At 36.9% G+C, this 26,369-nt stretch overlaps 1 protein-coding gene across 2 annotated transcripts in view; it reads left to right on the top strand.

Annotated features, from left to right (window-relative positions):
- Positions 1–26,369, top strand: part of KCNU1 (potassium calcium-activated channel subfamily U member 1) — a 172,981-nt gene that overhangs the window by 63,755 nt on the left and 82,857 nt on the right. For both annotated transcript variants that reach the window (XM_067722127.1, XM_067722128.1), the window contains 8 exons: positions 679–770; positions 3,249–3,359; positions 14,699–14,804; positions 15,852–15,934; positions 17,019–17,088; positions 20,375–20,527; positions 24,746–24,858; positions 25,229–25,297. In XM_067722127.1, coding sequence (XP_067578228.1) covers positions 679–770; positions 3,249–3,359; positions 14,699–14,804; positions 15,852–15,934; positions 17,019–17,088; positions 20,375–20,527; positions 24,746–24,858; positions 25,229–25,297 — 797 coding nt within the window. The remainder of the gene's footprint in view (positions 1–678; positions 771–3,248; positions 3,360–14,698; positions 14,805–15,851; positions 15,935–17,018; positions 17,089–20,374; positions 20,528–24,745; positions 24,859–25,228; positions 25,298–26,369) is intronic.

The following is a 26,369-nucleotide window of genomic DNA, read 5'->3' as shown; positions in this document are numbered from 1 at the left end:
GCAACCGCATCTTCCTTCATCTTTTGCCCATCGGATTATAGTCTTTCTTCCAAAGAGGAAGGGGATTTGAGATTTGATCTGCAGGAAGTTGTGTTCTTTCCAGCCCAAATGAGTAAGCTCTCTCTAAACCAGCATTTTACTACAGATAAGTGAACATCTGTGCTTGGTTCAGGAGTGTGTCAAGGACAAAGGAAGCCTCCTTTTCTTTTAGTGACTTTAATGGCAATTCCTTAATAACCATCTCCGAGTTCTCCACTCTACCTTTCTGATATCCCCCTGTCCACATCATTGTTACATCCCCTCATTTCTGTCATTTTCCCTTAACCCTACTCTGTCCCATATGCTTTATTTTTTCCCCAAGCCCCAAATAGTATCAAGTGAAAGAGTCAGAAGGGCAGTTAGAAGTGATGACAGGAAAAAATGGGTGGGGAGGTTGCCTTACTTCTTGTCTTTGCTTTCATCTTTTTGAAGGATGAAAAGCAATTTATTAAATTTTAACCAAATCCAAAGGCTGAAGTAAGGAAGAAAACTGGTCTCCCTTTAAAAGCACAGTTCCCAGTCATGCCCTTCTTAGAAGAGAGAAAGTTTTACGTACCTGCTTTCTCCTCTGTAATCTTGGAATTTTGAAGTATCCTTGGAAGTAGTGAGACCTCAGGTTTTATTTGCCAATCATTTTAGGTTCTGTTTGCGAACTGCATCCCTGAAATGGTGGAACTTTTTGGTAACAAGAGGAAATACACCAGTTCCTATGAAGTGGTCAAAGGAAAGAAGTAAGTAGCTTTCAAGTATAATTTCTACAGTTTGAGGTATTCTACGAAGTCACTCTCCCTTTTGAAACACGATTGCCTGGCCTAGGTGGATATGTTGGCAAGGTCCTCATTCACTGAAGAGGGCTGGAATAAAAACCATGAGAAGATGTTTGCTACCTGATACGCACTACCCTCTAGATGCTCATAAGAGGATTAAATAAACTAGAATGACAGATATGTTGTCATTCGGCGTCACGTGCTGATTGTGCCGATATTTGTCCATTCCTTATCTCAGACTGTTCTCTTCTATCCATTCCTGATTGTCTTACTCATTTGAACCATGTGGTTGACTCATGGCTACCTTTACATTAGGATCCAATTAGAGTCACAGTTCGAATTTAAAATAATTCAATTCCGTTGTCTTAGCCCAAACTCCCCTCAAGCTCATCCATGGGAAGAGGTTTGCTGGCGTGAGGAGGGGTTTCAGCCTGTCCTCCAGTCCTTCACAGATCACCTGTTTTGTCCATGCCACAGCTGTTCGTTCCCAGGAGCGAAGTGGATTTGGAGTTGTTTTTACTCTACTTCTCTGTGGATATATGTTACCTCCATTGCCATTATGATTCTTCATACCTAAGGAGAAGATAAGGAATTGGAAATCTCAAATTCAAAGTGATTCTTTTTTATTTAGTCTCTTACCTGCTGTAGAGGAAAGAGGCGCAGTGGAGATAAACTCCTTTGGAGTGATGTCTTAACACAGTTGGATAAAAACCAACATTGATCCAGGCGTATGAAGAGGAAGGTGACAAAATGAAATGAATGAAAAACAAATATTGAAAACAGTGAAATAAGCTAGATAAGCCAAAGTCTAACCCAGTTCATCTCACACATGCTAAATAGGCCAATAAGGTCTGGAAAATATAAGTTTAACTTAGGCTAAAATTACACTTTCCGTTTTCTTACATGACTAATGGGAGGAAAATAGCTTCTTTATGTATATGAAGCCTAAGGAAATTGACGGCTGTTTTTCACCATAGAAGTTACATGCATAGGTTTGTGGACCTGTGCTAGATGTCTCTCCATTGGACTCACTTCTTTTGTGAGTACTAGATAATTTTAGATGCAGAAGATAAACCAAAATAGCCTAGATTCTGGGGCTGCCTCAGCCATAGTATTTGACTATAGGAAAATCAGTGAGCCATTCCGAGCTCAGTCGTTCCTCTGAAAAAAGATGACACCAGCCAATCAGGAGTCAAGTGGCAAATCAAGTGAAATTAACACACGTGCAACTCCATTATAAATTATAAATAACCGAGAAAAATCTAGCAGTTACGATAGTTATCCTTAAATGCCTGAAAAGCTATGTGTAATTCAAATGTGTGGAATCATTCCCTACAGAAATCTTATGCTCCTTTTGTATACTGGAGATGCAGTCCTTGGTGTTTCTAAGTTTAAAATCTAGGTGGAACTTTTTTTTCTTAACATCTTTATGGGAGTATAATTGCTTTACAATGTTGTGTTAGTTTCTGCTGTATAACAAAGTGAATCAGCTATATGCATACATATATCCCTATATCCCCTCTCTCTTGTGTCTCCCTCCCAGCCTCCTTATCCCACCCCTCTAGGTCGTTGCAAAGTACTGAGCTGATCTCCCTGTGCTATGCAGCTGCTTCCCACTAGCTAGCTATTTTACATTTGGTAGTGTATATATGTCCATGCCACTCTCTCACTTCGTCCCAGCTTACCCCTCCCCCTCCCCATGTCCTCAAATCCATTCTCTACATCAGCATCTTTATTCCTGTCCTGCCCCTAGGTTCTCCATGGCCTTTTTTTTTTTTTTTTTTTAGATTCCATATATATGTGTTAGCATACAGTATTTGTTTTTCTCTTTCTGACTTACACACTTCCTAACACCATACACAAAAGTAAACTCAAAATAGATTAAAGACCTAAATGTAAGGCCAGACAGTATAAAACTCTTAGAGGAGAACATAGGCAGAACACTCTGTGACATAAATCACAGCACGATCCCTTTTGACCCACCTCCTAGAGAAATGGAAATAAAAACAAAAATAAACAAATGAGACCTAATGAAACTTAAAAGCTTTTGCACAGCAAAGGAAACTGTAAACAAGACGAAAAGACAACCCTCAGAATGGGAGAAAATATTTGCAAACGAAGCAACTGACAAAGGATTAATCTCCAAAATATACAAGCAGCTCATGCAGCTCAATATCAAAAACACAAACAACCCAATCCAAAAGTGGACAGAAGACCTAAATAGACATTTCTGCAAAGAAGACACACAGATTGCCAACAAACACATGAAAAAAATGCTCAACATCACTAATCATTCGAGAAATGCAAATCAAAACTACAATGAGGTATCAAACACCAACTTTTATTTCAGACTAAGTTTAAGCTAATTGTCCATCTCTAAATCTAGACAGGAAGATACTTCTGTTCCTGGGATGAACCACCTCCCATGTTTTCACTTTCTAGGTTCATTGTGGTCTGTGGAAACATCACTGTGGACAGTGTGACGGCTTTCCTGAGGAATTTCCTCCGCCATAAGGCAGGGGAGATCAATACTGAGATTGTTTTCCTGGGAGAGTAAGTGTATCTGTGTGACCCGTGGGCAGGGAATACTTGAAGTATGTGTGAATATTTGTAATGGAAGAAAATTGTCCTTGCGTTATTAATTTTTAAAATTCGGAAATAATAGTAAGCAATAAGTAAGGAAAGGGCAGTTCATGACCAGAGTTAACCTCTGAAAATATATCTTGCCAGGTGTTTTTCCCAGTGAAACACTGGGAAATGCCTATTTAATACAAAAAGAGTTTTAAGTAGGCAACATGGTTTCTAACTGTTCTGTTTTACTATTTTGGTTCCTAGTGAGATTGAGCAATTTTTGTGTGTTTTGATGGTTTGTGGGTTTTTTGAAATGGCTCTTCATTTCTTTTATCTTCTTTTCTATGAAGAGGGTCCTCTGTTACTTTGCTGACTTTTAAGCCTCATTATATTTTTATATTAGCTGCTTTGTGTCGTATGTTGTAAATGTTTTTTCCTCTCCCTTTGCTTTTTAATTTTTATGCGTGCTTTTGTTGTACATCGAATACAGAAGCATCTGGTTTACATGGACTCTAATCTATCAACTCTCTCCTTCTGGCTTTCTGCTTTTCTGACATGCTTAGACCCTTCTGTCCTAGAATTAAGTAACTATCTCTCTAGCATTTTTAGTTTTTCATATTGAAATGTTTTATATTTAAGCTCTCTGGAAGTGACTTTGTGTAATGTGTAGGGAACTAACTTCTTTATTTTTTTCCAAATGGTCTATCCATTATCCAGACATCACTCACTAAATAAGTCACCCAGATATGAAATGACATTTTGATTTTATCCAGGATTGCCTATCAGATCACCTCGGCCTTCACGCATTTCATAGTTGAACACTGTACTCTCTTTACATCTGACACCTTCAACCCACCGTTACCTTGGGCTCTCAGGTGTGAGATAACCAGTAAGCATTTTGAATTTCTTTATGGTGCTGTTGACAGACAGCCAAGAGTTCTGCTTCAGGATCATTGTCATGCCTGTCTTTTCAATAATTTGTGTATTACTTGAATCCTTACTTAAAAAATAGTAAAAAAAAAAAAAAAAAAAAAAAAAAACCAAAGTGCTAAAACCAGTGATAAGAGGCTAATAATTGTAACCCAGCTGAGACAAAGAGGAAGTCATTAAATGTGTGGAAAGTAACTTCTTTTATCTGCTGATGTATTTTCATAGACTAATGTAGGTTATTGTAGGTATCCGTCAAGTTAATGAATGAAATTTCTTAAATGGTACAAAATGTTGGAAGTGTCTATGTAGAATTTTGTCAGTTACATCTATACTCTGAAGACTCCAAAATTGATGTCCCCCACTAGACATTCTCTGTGGCTTCATAGTCACACAACTAATTGCTCACTGGGTATTTCCACCCCAGTGTTTCAAAGGCCCCTCAGACTCAACATTTTCAAAAGTAAACTCATGATTTAATGTCCAACTTTTCCATCTCACAAGGCAAATTAAAAAATTTAAAATTAAAAAACAAGAAGGAAAGGAAACAGCTTTTCCTGTCTCAGCAAGTGGGACCTCATCAATGCCGCTCCTTAAAACAGAAAACTAGGAGTTGTCTTTGACTTTACTGTCTCCCTCAAACCCTGTGTACACGTTCATCATCAGTTGCATCTCCTGCATAAATCCTAATTCTACCATTTTGTCTCCACTCTCACAACCGTATTCAAAGTTCCTATCTTGTCTCTCCTGAACTTCTGTAAAGGCTACTTTATTGATCTGTTCTTTCTGCTCAGAAGCTCTTCAGCTGTATGTGACTGATTTATTTTCATCTCCCAGCACTCAGAGTCCTTCCCTGGCCAACTTATCTAAATTAACGTCTTCTAATCCTCCTGTCTCATCACTCCATTTATTTGCTTTAAAGCAATTACCACAGTCTGTGATGGTGGTGGATTTTCCTTTGGTGCAGAGGTTCACCTTACCTTTCCTTACTGTACGTTCATGCTGCTCCTCTCAATAAACCTGTGCTGGCCTTTGACTTAACTTGAGAAATAGAATTCAGCAGAGGGAAGACTGTGGTAGATTGTTTTTTAAAAGATGGCTACCAGAAACCCCTCCCAAATGTTTACACATATTCTCCTCCTCCCATCAAATGTGGAGTCTTCTAGCTTCCCTTCTATTGATCTGGGCTGGCCTTTTGACTCATTTTAACCAATGAAACATGTGTAAATGACTGAGCCAGTTAAAGGACCAACCCATAAAGAGCCTATCACCTTCTGCGCTCAGTGTCTTGAAACCCTGGACCACTATGTAAGAAGTTCACCTCCTCCTCCAGGGGTAGGAGGCCCATCCAGCTGCCAGCTCCTCCAGAAGCCCAGCTGAGGCAACAGACCTGTAAGTGATGCCATCTCAGAGGTTCTAGCCCACTAGAGCTCTCAGCTAAACAGAGTCATGTCTCCAACAAAACTGCATGGAGCAGAAGACTCACCCAGCTGAGCCCAGTCAAAACAAAGAATTTCAAGAAATAATAACTCATTATTTTAAGCCACAAAGATTGTGCCAGATTTTGTGCAAACCTAGGTAACTGATATAGAAATTGACACTTTTCTTTCTTTGGTTACTTATTATTTAAAGCAAAACAATATCCAAGATATTATATTATAAAATGTCATAAAGGTAAAATATTAATTTATGTTTCTATAATTCAGGATAACTAGTAGCATTCAACAAAAACTAACTATGGCTAACTTAACAGAAAAAAAAGTTGATATTATGTAGCTCTCAAAACATCCAGAAGACCAGATAACTAGGCTTAGAGAATATACAACAGTGAATAATGATGAGATATTTATTTCCTTGAGTAATTTGTATTGTTATTGTGCCTGAGTGGGTACATAAATATTGATTTATTATTCTTTATATTGAATGCATACATCCTATACACTTTGTATATGTGCAGTTTTTCACAATCAAATGAAAAGATGAAAACTTTCTAGAGTTGAAAAAAGATATCAGGTCTCAGATTGGAAAGGTGCAATAATGCTGATCAGGATAAATGAAAATCATGTACACACAGGCACGTTGTCATAACATGTAAGGCAGGGGTCCTGAACCCACCTGTCCACAGCCTGTTAGGAACTGGGCCGCACAGCAGGAGGTGAGTGGCAGGCGAGCGAGCGAAGCTTCATCTGCCGCTCCCCATCGCTCACATTACCGCCTGAACCATCCACCGCCCCACCTCCCATCCATGGAAAAATTGTCTTCCATGAAACCGGTCCCTGGTGCCAAAAAGGTTGGGGACCGCTGATGTAGGGGTCACCTAATTCAGCAGTTGTTGAGGGATGGGGCAGATCCATGTAGGAATCCAGAAGATAGTACTATTCCAGAAAGTAATATAGGAACATAACTTATACATCAAATCGCAAAATACTTATCACCAAATATTTAACCCCTTCCTATTTTTCCAGTCTTACGGCTCAGAGATAACTATTTCTTCTAAGTTTAAATCTGTTTTATCACTCTTTTGACTCCTCAGTTGTACACAGTATTTATTCATCACCTGATATTTTGCAGATGTATATTATTCATCCCTCTGCACCACTTTCCCTTCTTCAGTTGTTCCATTATAGTTATCTTCTAATTTGTAATTACAGCGACAGTGTTTATATCATTATGGCTGATAAATGTTGGTCTTTGATAACAGTACATTTCCTCAAATTTTTTTCTGGTACTTAATGATCGCCTCCTTTTTATATGTCTATCATTAAATATTTTCCAGTAGATATATCACATGCATAGCAATAAATATTTTCTAACTTTTTCAACATTAAATAATCTCACAAGAACAAAAGTTGAGTGAAAAATTCCCAAGAGTTGCACAGGAGTCACTGGAGCGTAGAAAAAATATCTTAGAACTTACATTTATTTTTAAAATAGCAAGGTAATAATTAAGCAGCATGTTTAAAACTCTTTATCCCAAATTATAACTCAGAAAGAAAATTACAGAGAATTACAATACACATTAAAATGAATTACTATGAAGTGAACACCCATGTAACTACCACCCAAATCAAGATATAGTCTATTGCCAGCACCCCAGGAAAACCCTCCCCAATAATAACCCAATCTTTCGTCCCTAGAGATAATTATGATTTTGACTTTATATCTGACATTTATTAATTATCCTATCTCCTATGTTTATTTAGAATATTTAAGTTTTTCCTGTTTTTAAACTCACATAAATGGAATATAAATTTATTTACCTCAATAATGCGTTTGTAAGATTCATCCTTGTTGCAGCTGGATGTAGCTGTACCTATTCATTTTCATTGCTGTGTAGTAGAGCATTCCATTATATGAATACACCACAATTTTTCTTAATCCATTCTACTGTTGGTTGACATTTCTCCTCAATTTTGTCTATTATGAAGAATGTTGCTTTGAAAATTCTTACATATGTGTCCTGGTCCCCAGGCATTAAATTGCAGGGTAGTAAATCTTCCTGTAACAGAACTGTCAGTCATTCAAAATGTTTTTTTCTGGTCTGCACTTCCACCAGCAGCCCTGAGAGCTCCTTTCACCATATACAGCCTTACTACCGCTTGGAAATGTAGCTTCCCATCCTACCTAACACTTAGAAACATCAGTCTTTTTAGTTTTAGCCGTTCTTTGGGATAATGTTTTGCAAGACAGTGTATCTTATTGTGGTTTATGATCTCATTTTTCTGGTTAGTAATGAGGCCAAGCATATATTCATATATATAAGCCATTTGGGTTCCCTCTTATGAAATGGCTGTTATCTTGCCCATTTTTTAAATTAGAATGTACTTGATTTACAACGTCGTGTTAGTTTCTGATGTACAGTAAGGTGATTTAATATATACATATTCTTCTTCCTATTATTTTCTGTTATGCTTCTTTTTGCCCATTTTAATCCTAAATTAAGTGCAGATCTGCCAGTGACAAGCTCTTTTTTTTTTAATGTAAAGACATCTTTATTTTCTTTTTATTCTTGAAAGATAATTTTATGGATATAGAGTTCTAAGCTGCCACATTTTATCCTTAAGAACCATGAAAGTATTATTCTGTTGATTTCTGGCTTTTGTTGTCGCTATTAAGAAGTCTGTTAAACTATCTTCTTTAATGAGTTATCTTCATAAAAAATTATGCGTTGTACTTAATGTGAAAGTATGTTATACATTTACTATGATGTGTGTAGTTTTGAATTTCTGATAATTTATTGTGCTTAGTATTCATGAGTCTTCCTGAGTCTCCGGCTTGGTGTTTTCCACCATTTCTGGAAGATTCTCAATTATTTCTTCATATATTGCCCTTGTCACTATGTTCTTTCTCCTCCTTTTCTGGGAATTCAATTATGTTAGTCCTTTTTTTACTGTGCCAAATATATTTCTTACCCTCTGTTTTGTATTTCTCCTCTTTTTTGTATCTCTGTATTACATTCTGGATACTTTATTCTGAACTACCTTCCAGGTTCCTACTTCTCTCTTTATCTGTGTTTAATCTATTTACAAACTCAATTCATTGAGTTTTTAATTTGAGTTATTATATTTTTCAGTTCCAGAATTTATATTTGGTTCTTTATCAAATATTCTCTGTTTTCATAGTTTCTTGTGTTTCCAAGGTTACCTTTTATTTATTTCAATAAAATAAACATAATTATGTTGTAGTTTGTGTCCAGTAATTCAATGTCTTAAGTCCTTGGTTTTTCTTGTCTGTTGTTTCCACTGGTTGTTACACATAGTATCTTCTTTTCTTTGTGTGCTTTTTTTGTCCTAGATTATGTGCTTATTCTTCTATTTAAAAATATTTATGGAAATAACTTGTTGCCTAGAAAAATATTACATTCTTCCAGAGAGGACTTATTTTTTAATTTTATTTATTTATTTATGGCTGTGTTGAGTCTTTGTTTCTGTGCGAGGGCTTTCTCTTGCCCCGTTGTGGCAAGCGGGGGCCACTCTTCATCGCGGTGCGCAGGCGTCTCACTATTGCGGCCTCTCTTGTTGCGGAGCACAGGCTCCAGACGTGCAGGCTCAGTAATTGTGGCTCACGGGCCTAGTTGCTCCACGGCATGTGGGATCTTCCCAGACCAGGGCTCGAACCCATGTCCCCTGCATTGGCAGGCAGATTCTCAACCACTGCACCACTAGGGAAGCCCCCAGAGAGGATATTTATTTACTTCTTCCAAGTACAATGGGGCACTTGTGCCTTAGGACCACATAAATCCAAATTCAACGCTCGATGTTCACTGTACTACCCAGGTGACAAACTCAGAATGAAAGTACATCTGAAAACTAATTTATTCAATTTTACACTTCTTCTATGCCTGCATACCTTTGTTATGCCAGGTTAAAATATGGAGAAGTTACTAAAGTCTTCATTTTGTGTGTCAGGGGAGCTGGAAGTTTTTGGACCCCTTACCCTATGACATCACCAGAATGTTAGCTCAGTTTGGTAGCTGTATCTTCTGAATTACTAAATGCTTTGTGGGGTGGGGGGACTGGACTTAACCTCTAAGACCTTGATTTCTTCTAGATTTTGGCCTGGAAATTCTTCACGGTCTGGTTATATCTTTCATGATTTATTAGATGTTTTTATATTTCATCCAGCATTTTTATATATCCTTAGTAGAAGGTTGGCTGAAATTATCTAGTTTACTATGCCTGAAAACAAAGGCCCCAGCTCTAGTGATGTTTAATATATGAAAACATGCAAAGCTCTCACTCGTTCACATATGTTTTAAGGGAATAGGGGAAGTTTTACTCAAGAGGATTGACAAATTCAGAGAATTCCCAAATATTGCAGTTGATAGTGGGCCAGATAACAAAAGTATTGTATAGTCTATTATAAGGATTTGGCTTTAAGGAAGTTGCCTTTTCTCCGAGTCAGTCCTGAATTCTTGGAGGATTTTCAGCAGAGGGATGACATAACTAGATTTATTTTTCTTCTTTAGTGTTGGGAAATTAAAATTGGATTTATCGTAATTCTTACAACAACCTTTGTACTTGACTTATACATAAGCACATTTTGGTTGTTTGTTTTTGTAAGTAGCTGTTTTTAATAATGCTCTAAGTACCAGTACATGAACTCACCATCAAGACAAAATTTAGGACAGAACCCGTATCTAACTATATGATCCTACCCACATTTCATACTGCTCTCAGTTGTTCTGTACATCATCATCATTCTTTATCTCTCCTATAGTTTTATTGCAATTATGTACAGTCTTAAAATGTTTATCTGTGTTTAACTTTACAGAAGGAAGATCACACCAGTGGAATCTTGTGGTACTTAGATTTTCCTCATTTTACATTTCTAAGATACACTCATTTTTCTGAGTGTTGCTGTAGTTAATTGTTTACTGTTATATGATATTTCATTGACAGAGTAAACCTTAGTTTATTTATCCACTCTTGGTGTGATTTGCATTGTTTCTAGATTTTTCTATTGGAAATAATTTTATTATTAACATGGCTTATGTATGGCTCTTAGTGGACCTGTGCAAGAGTGTCTGTGTATGTGTGTGTGAGGGGAGGGTGGTTTAATGGTGTGAAGAATGTGAATGTTCATTTTCAAGAGATAGTATCATTTTTTACTAGTGGTTGCACCATTTTTCAAGCTTATCAGCAATCTGTAAGGGACTTTGTGTAGTTGTACATCTACATTCTTTCTAACAACTGGCATGGTCATACTTGTTAATCTTTGCAGTGGAATCAGTGTAAAGTGGAATCTCATCGTGGTTTTGAGTTATAAGCCTCTTATCACTAAGTATGGAGTTTCTCTTCATGTTTATTAGCCATACATGTTTCCTCCTTCCATGAAAAGCCTACTCATGCATTTTACCTGTTTTTCTATTGGATTGTTTGTGGGGCTTTTCTTATTTAATTTCTAGGAGTGCTTAATGTATTCTTGACACTAACTGTTCATCAGTGATCTGAATTGTAACTATATTTTTCCAGTTTATAACTTGTCTTTTCACTGAGTATGAGAAGTATTTTGATATTCAAAAGTTTTTAATATTATTATAGTTCAAATTTTCAATCATTTCAATGGTATTTAATGATTTTGGTTTTTGTTTAGGAATTTTTCCATATCCCAATATTTTAAAGATATTTAATTACATTTCCTATTAAGAATTTTTAATTTTTGTTGATGTTTACATCTCTAATTATACTGGAATTTGTTTTTTTATGGCGAGACGCATGAATAAAACTTCAGCTTCTTCCATAGATAATCATTTTATCAATGCTAGTTATTGAATAAACCCTTTTCCCCTCACTGATCTGACATGCTACCAGTATAAATAGGTCTATTCTGTGTTTTTTTTAATCAGTTTATCTCTTACTGCATTAATACTATGCTTTTTTAATTGCTAAAGATTCATAATTAATCCTTATACATCTTAGGGCAGGTTTTCCCTCCTTGCTCTTCTTTTTCCAATAGTTGACAAGCTCTTCTTGGCCCTTTATCTTTCATATCAATTTTATAATCATTTTATCATGAACTATGAAAAACCCTGTGGAAATTGATGGGAGGAATCTAATTGAAAGTTTGGTTTAAAATTGATTCTTTGTGTTACAAATTCTTTCTGACTCTGACTATACTATGGTTGTCTACTTATTTAGATCTCATTTAGTGTCTCAATAATATTGTATAATTTCCCAGGCTTGCTGTTTATTATATATTATGTAATTTTATATATGTATATATGTAATAAATATATGTGACATATATATTTATAAGTACTTGATATTTTCTGATATATTTGAAATAATGTCTTATTGTATTTTCTACTTGTTTGCTTTTGGTATGAAAAACCAGAATTGACCTTTGTGTATTAATCTTCCATTCATCCATATTGTTAAATTAGCCTCTATTTATTTTTCTGTAGTGTTTAGGGGTTTCTATGTAAATAATCATATTAGTTCAGATAAAGAGAGTTTATTTCTTCCTTTCTAACCCTTATGTGTACAGTGTATCTTTATTTTCTTATTGCTCTTGCTAAGACATCAAATATAATGTTGAGAAAAAAGCAATAGTTGTATCTCTTCTTCATTTCTCATTTTAAAGAAAACTTTTCTAATATTTTCCCACTAAGGCCATCCTTTTTATTTTAAAGATACTCTTTATTTGGTTAAGGATATTCTTTTCTCTTCCTAATATACCATGAGTTTTATTTCTTAACTGTGAAAAGATATTTTAATCAACTTTTTTTGTGCATCTGAGGTGGCTGTGTAATTTTTAATTTGTTAATGTGATGAATTAAATTAATAGTTTTGCTATAAGGGTTATTTTGGCTTTGTAGTATTTGTTGGGGACCATTCTCTGTTTTTAAGGTGTTTGAAAGACTTTGTATAAAAATGGGATTATTTGTTGCTTTAAAGTGTGGTAGAAGTTGCCTGCTAAACCATTTAGAACTGGTGGTTTTAAAAATTGTGTTTAGTGTGTGGGTCTCTGTATGTGTTTTCTTCGTTTTTGTTTAGTTTTGAGAGATTTTAAACTAAACTTCATTTCCTTTAATAGTCTTCTAGAGTTAGTTCTGGTAAGATCTATTTTTAGTAATTTGTCTATTTTGTCTGAGTTTTAAAAGCTGTCGCATTTGGTTGGTTGATGTATTCTTTGATTATTATTTTTAATCTCTACTTTGCCTGTAGGTATTTTTATCTTCTTTCAATATTATGAGTCATTTTTGTCTTCTCTTTTTCTCCATCAATTTTACTACAGCTTTGCCTATTATATGAGTGATTTTTTTCTCAAAGAACCAGCCTTTGTCTTTGTTCATCTTCTCTCTTTTATTTTTCTTTTCTATTTCACTGTTTGCACTCTTGTGTTTATTGTCTCTTTTCTTCTTATTTCTTGGGTTTCTTCCAAGATTAATGTCCAAAGCTGTAACTTTCCCCTAAAGCAGGCTTTTATTGTATCCAAAGACTTAGATATTTAGTGTTTTCACATAATTAATTCCTAAGAATTTTATAAATTTCATTATAATTTCTTCATAGCTCATGAGATTTTTAGCAGTCTGTTTTTCAAAATTTCCAACTATGATGAATATTTTTTAATTTTTTTGTTACTAACTTTTACTTTAATTGTACTGTGATCAGAGGTCATTATATGTACAGCAGATTTTTTTTTGCAGTGTGTTGAGGCTTTCCTTATTGGTCAAGTAAATTATCATTTTGGTAAATATTTGTGTGCTGTTGAGGAAAATTAGAATTATTCACAATAGCCATTATATGGAAACAACCTAAGTTTCCATGTATGGATGAATGAATAAAGAAGATGTGGTGTGTGTATATATATATATATATATATATATATATATATACATATATATATTTGAATGATATGAAATATCATTCAACCCTAAAAAGGAAGGAAGTCCTGTCACTTGCAACAACATGGATGAACCTGGCAGGCATTATAAGCTGGTGAAATAAGCCAGAGAGAGAAAGACAAATGCATGATGTCACTTATATCTGGAATTTTTTTAAAAAGCCACACTTACAGAAACAGAAAGTGGAAAGATGGTTTGCCAGGGTCTGGGGATTGGGGGAAATAGGGAGAGGTTGGTAAAAAGAGTACAGACTTTCAGTTTTAAGATGAATAAGGTCTAAGGATCTAACGTAAAACATGGTGACTATAGTTGATAACACTGTATTGTATCACTGAAATTTGCTAGGAGAGTAGAATTTAAATGTCATCACCCCCCAAAAAGGTAAATATGTGAGGTGATGGATGTGTTAATTAAATAATGGGAGGGATCCTTTCACAATGTATACATACATCAAATCATCATGTTGTACACTAAATATCTTACAATTTTAACTGTCAATTTTGCCTCAATAAAGGTGAAAAAAATTTAAATTAGATATCTTAAATATTGTTTGCAGAATTTATAAATATCAAACTTGATTATTTTTTCTCCTTGATCTGTCAGTAATTGAGAGAGATGCTTTGAAATCTGTCATTACAGTGGCAGGTTCATGTATTTCTCTCATTTTGTTAAAATTTTTTGTATATTTAGAAGCTATTTTATTAAATTCATAGTTGTTTTAGAATGCTATGTCTTTTTGAATAATTGAAATGTTTTCATTGGTCCTGAACTTCTTTGTTCTTAGTAATTCCCTCCCCCCTTTTTTTTGCATTAATCTGATTTGTATTTTTTCATGTCTCTGTGATTGATTGCCCCTGAGCTTCAGACCCATTTCTGGAATTAGGCTAGTGGTGTCCACATCACCTAAGCACGTGGATTAATAATGGAGGATGGATGTTTTCCAAGAGAAGATTAGAGTTTTTATTAAATGCACTAAATAATGTAACAGTCTCTAAACCAAAGCCAATCTTCTTTTTCCATACCTGGCACTATGCTCTTTTTCCAGGGTTCCTCCTTCTTTGGAATTGGAAACCATATTTAAGTGCTACATGGCCTATACAACTTTCGTTTCTGGATCTGCACTGAAGTGGGAGGATCTGAGGCGAGTTGCGGTGAGATCTAGTTCTTTTCCTCCTTGTCGTTTTCCTAAGCTGCAGCAATTAAGACAATAGTGTGTATTGCTTTTCCCAAAGGATTACTCCAGACTCTTGAATTGGGGGAAATACAACTTCTTCAACTTTAAAAACTGATCATAAAGAAATGTTAGTAATTGACCTCCAAATCCTTCTTGACAGATACCAAGCAGACCTCACTATTTACCTACGTTTATATTTAAATTTTTTAATTTCACTAAATTCTCTATCTAGAACAGTTTTATGTTATCAGTCTAAGACATCTGAAAAAGTTGTGGATAGCAGAAGTGTGTTAGATCTTTCTATCCAAGTGGGATTCTTACCAGATGACAGATTTCTAGGAGTCTGTCAGCTTTTAACGGCTTCTCCTAAACACACTGATACGCCCTCTGATAGGAAAGGCATGAAGGAAAATCGCAGAGATCCCAGTTAGGCCGAGACTAAAAGAGATGAGCAACAGCCGACCCTCTGGACATCTTGCGTTTAAGATGAAGGCCAACTTCCTCTCATGTTTTAGGTTTCTCACAATCATATGGAGCAAAAGGTTCAGTTTTTTAAAGCAGAGATCTATAGAGTCAACACAAAGAATTGAAGCAAAAATTGACAAACACAGTATAATCTTTCTCTTTCCTGCAACTTGGGGTTATAAGAGCCACTTCAGTAATTTTTTTGCTATTCTGAAAGGTTAATAACTATACAGGAAGTTGCTTAAAAAGATCTTATTACTCATCACTAGTCATAAATTGACGTTTCTGGATCATAGGAAAAATCTCATTATGCACTTGTTCCATTTTAAAGCAATCTACATCTGTGTTGGAGACTCTGGTCCGTCTATGCAGCCCCTTTCAGCATTTGCTGGACTGTGATTCTGATGTAAAGACATCCTTATCACAAGTCCCTCCCAAGTGTGCTCTCTTTCTTTTTGGAAATTGTATGATGAAACCATAAGAAAACCCCAAAGGGGAACACGTAAGCATTTCCCATATATAATTAACAAGGTGGCTGCTGTTTAATCTTGAAGAATAGGTGGACTCTGCAGAAGCATGCCTGATTATAGCCAACCCTCTGTGCAGTGATTCACATGCTGAAGACACTTCAAACATTATGAGGTAAGAAGCTGGCACTGTGTCTTACATGCTCCAATGCTGATCTTATTTTTACCTCTTTTAAAATAAAGCCCCATGCATAGGACTAAACAGATGTCATGTATCACAGCACAGGGTTCATCATATTCCAGGTTTCTGCCTTATTTTTTGGCCCCAGAGACTCTGCAGATGTATGAAAAAGGAAATCAAAATAGAGTTTACTGTGTGTCAATGTGCTTCTCCACTTACTTTCCTGGAGTTCCGTAGGGATAATAGCTGTCTAAATTTAAAAAGCAAGCATACGAATAACTGATAACTGTTCAGATAGCACCATTCTGACTAACAGCCCCTCAGAAATAAAGACGGCATTTGTGGTTTGTGAACCTTATTCTTAGACTTTATTTACTGGGGTTTTTCTCCAGTAGTCCTAGTGAAAGATTGTGCATGGTTCAGTATGATGTGCTTTTGACTATTGGCAGTATTTTCAAGATGGCTAGGATTAGTGTTACCATCTTGAACTGTGAACTATCTATGAGCAGGAACTCAATTTGTGGTAAGAGATTCAAACTGTCATTGTGAGGGCAATGCCATTGTACCTAACCCAGATGAACTGTTGGCCCCCAGAGCAGAATAAATACACGTAGCTGAAGGTGACTCTACAAAAAGCAAGAGAAGGCTGAGAACTTGTAACGTACAGTAAATACAAGATAGATCTTAGTTTCTTAATTTGTAAAATAAGAAAGTTGGATTAGACAGTCTGTTTGCTACTTTGAGCTATAGATAGCAATTCAGTCTCTGTTTTTTTCTGTAATTAATGTGTTTGAGTTTGAAGACTAAAATATATGAAACTGATTATTTCCTCCTCAGGAATTGCTCCCAGAAGACCACTCTTAATACCAAAAGCTTACCTTTCCATAGATTTAATTTACTAAGTCACTGAAACCATAGCACTCTTCCATGTGTGTGCTATTGAAGATCATAACAATGAACTTTATAATGTGCTCTTTTCCTGTGCTTACCCACACATCAACTTAACTTTGAATTGAATTATATCGTAAAGACATTGGATATGGCACATCACTAATGAGCATGTTTGTTATTTTTGTAGGGTGCTCTCTATCAAGAACTATTACCCTAATACCAGAGTCATCATACAGATACTTCAGTCCCATAACAAGGTATTGTAACATTATAGCCTGTTCAGTCTCCTCCCCTTTTAGTCTGTAGAACTAAATGAACTTAGTTCATCTAAGTAATATATGAACTTATTACTTTATAATGAGTCTACACACAAAAAGCTTTTGCCAGTTGCAGGTGAAATTTGGAGCCCCATTAAGATTGTTAATTACATAAAAATGTAAATTTGGAAAGAGTTATGTTTACATACTTTAAAAGCTATTGCCTGATGGTCTGGAGTCCAGTCATTCTGAATTTAGGTGCTGACTGAGATCCTCCCCTTGGGGCCATGGACAGGTCTTGGCACACCCTTAAGTACTGGGAGCCACTAAAAATAAAGTAGGCAGATTGGACAATGACAAGGGTTTGAGAAACAACCAACGACTAGGGCAGCGTTGAACAATAAGATTCATCTACTACACAAGTCCATTCATTCAAGACAGGGAGAGGTGGCTTTTTTGTCCAATGCACAGAAACCAACACAGAGAGTCAAATAAAAGGAAGAAACAGAGGAATATCTTCCAAACAAAACAACAAGACAAAACCTCAGAAAAAGACCTTAATGAAAAGGACATAAGCTACTTTTCTGATAGAGAGTTTAAAATAACAGTCATAAAGATGCTCACTGAGCAGGAGAAGAATGGATGAACAAAGTGAAAATTTCGACAGAGAGATAGAAAATATTAAAACGTTCCAAATAGAAGTCACAGTGCTGAGGAATACAATAACTGAACTGCAAAAAAAAAACATAATAGAGAGGTTCAACAGCAGACCAGAGGAAGCAGAAGAAAGGATCAGCAAACCTGAAGATAGCATAGAGAGTGTAGACCTCACATAATCAGAGCAGCAGAAAGAAAAAAGAATGAAAAAGAGTGAAGATAGCTTAAAGGGACTTATGGGACAATATCAAGTGGACCAACATTCACATTATAGGAGTCCCAGAAGGAGAAGGGAGAGAGAAATGGGTAGAGAACTGACTTGAAGAAATAATGGCTGTCAACTTTCCTAAACAGATATTCAGATCCACAAAGCCCAGAAAGTTCCAAATAAAAGGAACCCAAAGAGATCCATATCAAGCACATTCTAATTAAAGTGTCAACAGTTGAGGACAAGGAGAGAATTTTAAAAGTAGCAAGAGAAAAACAACTTGTTACATATACGGGAACGCCCATAAGATTATCAGCAGATTTTCAACAGAAACTTTGCGGGCCAGAAGGCAGTGCCACAATATATTCAAAGTGCTAAAAGAAAAAGAAAAAAACTGCCAACCAAGGATACTTTACCCAGCAAAGTTGTCATTCAGAATCAAAGGAACGATAAAGAGGTTTCCAGGCAAGCAAAAGTTAAAAGAGTTCATCACCAATAGACAGACCTTACAAGAAACGTTAAAGGAACTTCTTTAAGCTGTAGTGAAAGGGGTAATTAGTAAAAGGTAAACATATGAAAGTATAAGTCTCATTGGTAAAGGTAAATATATAGTAAAATTCCAAATATTCTAACGTTGTAAAGGTGATAGATTAATCACTTACAAAGCTAGTATGAAGATTAAAAGACAAAAGTAGTAAATAACTACAATAATTTGTAAAATGATACATAAAATAAAAAGATGTAAATTGTAGTATCAAAAATAAAACTTGGGTTGTGGGGATAAAAATATAGAGCTTTTGATGTGATCAAACTTAAGTTACTATCAACTTAAAAGAGACTTGTAGGTTGTTTTATGCAAGGTTCATGGTAACCACAAAGCAAAAATTTATAGTAAATAAGATAAAGAGAAAGGAATCTAAGCATACTGCTACAGAAAGTCATCAAATCAAAGATGAAGAGAGCAAGAGGAGAAGAAAGGAACAGTGGAATTATAAAACTTTCAGAAAACACTTGACAAATGGCAGTAAATACATACTTACCAATAATTACTTTAAATATAAATGGACTAAATTTTCTAATCAAAAGACAGAGTGGCTGAATAGACAAAAAAAATAAGACCCATCTATACGCTGCCTACAAGAAACTTAGATATAAGGACACAGACTGAAAGTGAGGGGATGGAAAAATAGATTCCATGCCAATGGAAAGCAAAAGAAATCTGGGGAAGCTATACTTATATCAGACAAAATAGACTTTAAAACAAAGACTGTAGTAAGAGAAAAAGAAGGGCATTACATTATCAAAAGGGTCAGTCCCACAAGAGGATATAACATTTGTAAATATTTATGACACCAGCATAGGAGGACCTAAATTTATAAAGCAGATGTTAACAAATCTAAATGGAGAAATAGCAATACAGTAATAGTTGGGGACTTTAATACCCTACTTTCTTCAATGGATAGATCATCCAGATAAAAAAATCAATAAGGAAACATTGGCCTTAGACAACATATTATACCTCATGACTTAGACAAATACAGAACATTGCATTCAAAAGCACCAGAATACACAGTCTTCTCAAAAAGTATTAAAAAAACCCTAAATCTTGCCATTTGCAACAACACGAGTGGGCCTCAGGGGCATAATGCTAAGTGAAATGAGTCAGACAGAGAAAAACAAATACCATGTGATCTCATTCATATGTTGAATAACAGCAAAAAAGAAACCCTGAGCTCATAGATTCACAGAACAGGTTGGTGGTTGCCAGAGGTGGGGGTGGGCAAAATGGGGGAACAGGAAGAAAAGGTATAAATTTCTAGTATAAAAGAGTCATGGTGACTGTAGTTAATAATACTTTATTTTATATTTAAATGTTGCTAAGGGAATAGAATTTCGAAGTTCCCATCACAAGAGAAAATACCTTGTAATTACAGTAGTGATGGATGTTAACTGGACTTATTGTGGTCATCCTTTGACAATATATACAAATATTGAACATTGTACACCTGAAACTAATATAATTTTATACGTTAATTATATTTCAAAAACATAAAACAAGCGAACAAAATGATTGCAAATTCGGGGAACTTTCTTGAGGTATATTTCTTTCTAATATTTGACTTGCTTTTCTTTTACTGAAGTACAGTTGATTTACAATATCGTATTAGTTTCAGGTGTACAACGTAGTGATTCAATATTTTTATAGATTACACTGCATTTAAGTTATTACAAAATAATGTCTATATTTCCCTGTGCTGTACATTATGTCCTTGTTGCTTATTTACTTTATACATAGTAGTTTGTATCTCCTAATCCCCTTCCCCTGTCTTGCCCCTCCCTCTTTCCCTCTTCTCACTGGTAACCACTAGTTTGTTCTCTGTATCCACAAGTCTGTTTCTAATACTTTCTACCATGAAACAGGTTTTTCTGCCAAAGATCCCCAGCTGGAACTGGAATACTGGAGACAACATCATCTGCTTTGCTGAATTAAAGCTCGGATTTATCGCCCAAGGCTGTTTGGTGCCAGGCTTGTGTACCTTTCTAACATCTCTATTTATTGAGCAAAACAAGAAGGTAACCTTGGAAACTGATGTTGAATCTTGGCTCTATCCCCATGTCCTCATAAATTAATATCAGGAATAAAAATAAAAATTGAGGGAAGCAAGAAGGCCCCAAGAAATGAGATTTGACTTCTACTTGAGCTGGGAAGGGATTGAGACATCTAGATTGAAGTCCCAAGTACCACACTGACCTTGAAGAAGTTGTTTATCTTATTGTTGCCTAAGAATATTTACCTGCAAAATAGAAATCATAACCCTGCTTCCTCCCAGCAATCCATGACGTTATGACAGTAAATGTATTCATAAATGTAGAAGCACTTTGAGTTATTGAAGGTAGAAATATAAATAAAGGTTATGTTATTAGTGGAGAAATCATACATTTAAATATATGTTAAATACCAACTAATTGACATAATAATAAATTATATTCATCAAAGAGAAATAATAATACAAATAATATTAAAATCTAATTTTCCGGGTTATTTTGGGATATTCTATGCAGTAATAATAATAGTAGCCACATGTTGAATGCCTACTGTGTGTCATGCATTTTAAGTACATTTTGTGTTTCCCTCAGTATTTCAGTATCCCAGTCATGGACGCTAACTAATAGTAAGTTAGTAAGTAGCAGATGTAGAATTGTCTGACTTACAGTCTCACCACTATGCCCCGTGCCTCTGGCTGTTAAATATCTTCTCCCAGTCTTCTACATCAGGTCTTTTTTTTTTTTTTTTTTTTTTACGTGGGCCTCTCACTGTTGTGGCCTCTCCCGTTGCGGAGCACAGGCTCCGGACGTGCAGGCCCAGCGGCCGTGGCTCACGAGCCCAGCCGCTCCACGGCATGTGGGATCTTCCCGGACCGGGGCACGAACCCGTGTCCCCTGCATCGGCAGGCGGACTCTCAACCACTGCGCCACCAGGGAAGCCCTACATCAGGTCCTTTGATACCTTTGTTTGAGACAAAATAAATGGCTAAATGGACTACTGGGATGAAATACTGTAGCACATAGTATGCCTTCCAAATGCCATCTCTGTGAAATGCTCTGGGAAAGATGTTCTAACCCTCATCTGGGCCTGGTATCCTATTGTCCAGAACCTCTCCAGAGAGACACCTTTCTCTCCATTTAATTATGCATCCACCTTTGCCTCTTCTTGGCTTCTCTTTGCACTTTATTTCCTTTGTCCAATAAATTAAAAAAAATCTGTACACCTTTTCTGGTCCCTTCCTTGGTGCTGTTAAGGAAAAGCAAAAGAGGTATAAGATTCAAGAGATACTCTGATCAGCAAAATGCTAACCGGAAACCACAGCATTCTCTAGTAATTCCCCCTGTGAATGCGAGGAGATGCCATATACAGAGAAATAAAATCGACCATCAGGCGGTAGGAATGAGCCTTGGTGATGATACAGCGAACATGCTTTAACCTTCCCTTAGTGGTCACTGTGTGTAGCCCAGGAAATGGCTTGTGAGGACATTGCCTGTGTGTTGTAAGCTTAGAAAGTGCAGGATAACTGCAATACGTGTTGTGAGGATTGTGATTTTTAATCTCTGTGTCTAGAGAAAATAGAGTGTGAACTCTATATGAAACCTTTGTCTCCTTCATGAAAATATAGAAGGTAAGAGATGTACAACCTGCCCTGTTGTGGCTTTATTGCTGTTGTTGTTTGTTGGGTTTTTGGGGTTTTTTTTATTGTTTGTTTATCTAAAGTTGGAACCTCCTCAGTGATGATGGTCACCTGTCAATATTCATAAGGTGGCTTTTGGAAGATAGGAATTAAGAGAGATTTGTGGTCATGAAGATTTTTTGGTTGGGGGGGAGTGAAGTCTGAAACTCTCTTTCAGAAATTCTAAACAGGGCAAGATTTTTTCATGTTGTACTCTGCTCTGGTGATTTAGATTCTGTAATTAATTAAATTAATTAACTAAAATTAATTTAGTTACTTAAACCTACTAACTTAGGTTTAACGATCCGGATGCTAGTGTCTTATGTCCAATTTTGCTCAGATTAGGCACTTAAACTTTCTCTGTCAGTTTCTGCATCTATGAAATAAGACTTGCTAATCTACTCATAACCTGATTTTATCCAGGTATTGAGTGAATATTTGTAAAACTTCTGGGCAGTCAGATTAGAAAGCCTTAGGTCAATGCCATGTATTCTGACTCTGTTGATCTATATTGATTATATGGTGAGAAATCGTAGTCTGAGGAGCATCTCCAGTTGGTTCTAGGCACAGAGGATTGCCTTAAACTTAAATTTAGATTAGATCTAATCTAACTGATTTTTTCATGCTCCCGATTCTACTATCCAAATCCAAAATCCATCTTGTGATCCTGTTTCCCGTTCTGATTTTAAAAAAAACTGACTCAGGTCCATCCACCTCACTACAAGTAACTCAATTTTGTTTCTTTTTATGGCTGAGTAATATTCCATTGCATATATGTGCCACATCTTTATCCATTCATCTGTTGATGGACACTTAGGTTGCTTCCATGTCCTGACTATTGTAAATAGTGCTGCAGTGAACATTGTGGTACATGTCCCCTTTTGAGTTATGGTTTTCTCAGGGTATATGCCCAGTAGTGGGATTGCTGGGTCATATGGTAGTTCTATTTTAAGTTTTTTCTAGAGTCTGTCACACAGAGTGAAGTCAGAAAGAGAAAAACAAATACTGTATGCTAACACATATATATGGAATCTAAAAAAAAAAAAATGGTTCTGAAGAACGTAGGGGCAGGACAGGAATAAAGACGCAGACGTAGAGAATGGACTTGAGGACACGGGGAGAGGGAAGGGTAAGCTGGGACGAAGTGAGAGAGTGGCATGGACATATATACACTACCAGATGCAAAATAGATAGCTAGTGGGAAGCAGCTGCGTAGCACAGTGATATCAGCTCGGTGCTTTGTGACCACTTAGAGGGGTGGGTTAGGGAGGGTGGGAGGGAGATGCAAGAGGGAGGGGATATGGGGATATATGTATATGTATAGCTGATTCACTTTGTTATACAGCAGAAACTAACACACCATTGTAAAGCAATTATACTCTGATAAAGATGTTTAAATAAATAAAATGTCTTTATTGCAAAAAAAAAAAAAACACCTGACTCAGGACATCTTCATCTCTATGGCTATTTTTTACCCTCTTGCAGAACCTGGAACATTTGGATTAGCAGCAGTAAGCCAGTTTCTTTGGTCATGAGGACTTAGTGACTTGAACTGCACAGGGAGAGGACTTTAAGAAAGGGGGAAAATGCAAGAGAGTCAGCTGCATCTTGAGACGGTGATGAGGTGTATTGGAAAGAGGTGGTCCTTTTTATTAGCAGGGCAGAATTTTTTTGTTTGTGTGTTTGTTTTTGTTTTGTTCTTCCTAAACCACAAGATGACCATCTGAGGAGTGTTTCTGAACTGGCCTTAACTCTCCACTGCCGTGGTGTTTCTGAGTTCCTAGGAATTCCAGGCTTTCATTGGAGATTCTGGGCTTTAAGGGGCCCGTCGTGCCCTGTCAGAGCAGCGTGGTGGTGATTCTTATGGCTGTGGATGGAGGAGGATGCAAATAGAGCAAAACAGAATCCCTGGGGGTCTTACACAGATGTCAGAGATGAGTTACTCAGCAACATCTGCCCCCCGCCCCCAGTTAGACAACATTTAGCTTTTTTTTGAGAGAAATCCTTTTGTCACATCCCCCATTTCTCTAGAAGCCTACCACTGCCCTTGATTTTTACGTTCTCATTTCCATTGATCAGGATGGCTTTTTGAGTTTATTTAAACCAAGAAGGGTTCTGATACTGAGCAGAAGTCAAGAATATTTTCATCTTTGTGGTATATGGTTAGTCAGTGAGTAGAAAACTGATATGTTCTTTAAAAAAATCTTACACAGCCATACCTAGGGGGAGACAAGTTAGATTCCACATTATTCTTACCATCTTATTGTTCCTGACACAAAAACCAGTCTACCTTGCTGAAATTATTGGAAGAAGAATTAATTTCCAGCAGGAGGCGTGGATACCATCTGGGGAGGAACTAAGTCGTGATGCTCCTACTTCACCCTGGAAATAGTTGAGATGTATGTTAGAGTTTTTGTTCTTCCTTTGACATTTCTCTAGTTAAGCACGAGGACAAATCTCCTTTCTGGGACCTGAATGCAATGGGTACTGGTTTGGTGCTGAGCAGAATACTCAGTTTGTATATCGAATATCCCATTTTCCACATCACTGTGCCTCATGTGTGTTCCAGATCTGCCCTAAAGAGCCCTGGCAGAAACATTTCTTCAGCGGCCTGAAGAACAAAATCCTGACTCAACGCCTCTCTGATGACTTTGCTGGAATGAGCTTTCCTGATGTTTGCCGGTAAGTTAAGGGAAACACTTTCGTCATTTTCGTGCAATGCATTCTTTCCCCAGTGTCCACAAAGGGCTCACTCTAGACCAGGCTCAGTGACAAACACAGAAGGTATAAGGATGAGTAAGTCTGAGTGTCTGCAGCCTGGAGGTTCACAGTCTGTGCGGGACAGGTTCATCCCTGTCCCAGTTGGTGCACTGGCTCTGCGTTACTCCAGGATGGATTCACTTTCCAGCGAACATTCCACATTTGAGAGGCTCTCCCTCTGCGGAGGGGGTGGTGTCCGCCCAGGCAGAGAGCACAGAGTGTCCGTCGTATTGTTGTGACCTGGGGCTCTGCTGTCCTCGCTTGCCTCACGATTGCTTGTCTTCCTTCCCAGGCTCTGCTTCGTGAAGATGCACCTCATGCTGATAGCCATCGAACACAAGTCCGTGTGTCACGGTTACTGGTACCAATGAGACTTCAAATCGCTTCAGAGTCTTTGAGGAGAATCTTTATGATTAAGATTTGTCCAGACGTACAGCCATAACTAAGCCTTTTGCTCTTTGTTGAGAGCCGGCCTCAGGCTCTCAAGGCGCCCGGGCTGCTCTGGTGCATTTAACACTGTCTCTAATGATTGAGGTTAGAATGGTCACCCTAGTGGGTGGGCAGGAGCTCTGCCTTGGTTCCTATGGCCTTGCCCCAATTGTGTCTCATGATCCGGAGACAGAAGAAATGGTCACCTTCTCATATCTGTTCCTCAGTATATTACCAGGTCTTGTAAGTCTTGACCATGAAACCATACCATGAAATAGAGTTATTTGTGATAAAAATGTTCCCACAAACTCTAGCCTTAGAAACTCATCCACAAAATACGGGAATTTGGCCTGCTGGGCAAAGTGTGCTGTTGATAAAGGAAAGAGGTAACCTTATCAGACCATCAGCATTTCCTGAAAATGCATACTGAATAATATAAGAGAAGTTATCATATAATAAAAAAGAAAGTCCAGAATCAGCCACAATGATATAGAGATAAAAGATGCTGAAAACTAAAAAGTGAGGCTTAAGTGGGCTGGAGAACAAGAAACACTTGTGTTGGCTTCTGTGCGTTTTTTAGTGGAAAACTACCTTGAATTAACTTGGAATCAAGAGACTAGATTCTGATCCTGATTATGATTTGCCAGCCCAGTGACTGTAGAGAAGTGTGCATCACCTGTAAAAGGAGGGAGTCACATTAATTAATCCCTAAGACCCCTTCCAGCTCGAAGACTGACATTACCAGGAACCCTAAAATCATAGGGAGACGGTCAAAATTCAATAATTTTGAATGATATCAGAGGGACTACAAAGTATATGAAAGGCTAGAAAGAAGAAACAGTGTGTCAATTAGAGAGGATGTAGAAGGTATCTGAGCAGAAGGGGTCAGTGGGATACAGTAGCAAGTGCTTAAGGAGAGTAAAGAATAGTACCATCCGGCCGGCTGAATCTTATTTAACAGTTCTGCCGTGCTCGTGGAAATCTCGAAATCGAAACCCATGTGC

This window comes from Pseudorca crassidens, chromosome 21, assembly GCF_039906515.1.
Source record: "Pseudorca crassidens isolate mPseCra1 chromosome 21, mPseCra1.hap1, whole genome shotgun sequence".
Taxonomy (NCBI): Eukaryota; Metazoa; Chordata; class Mammalia; order Artiodactyla; family Delphinidae; genus Pseudorca; species Pseudorca crassidens.
Note: the sequence above shows the minus strand (reverse complement) of the source record. Positions and strands in the feature narration are given on the sequence as shown.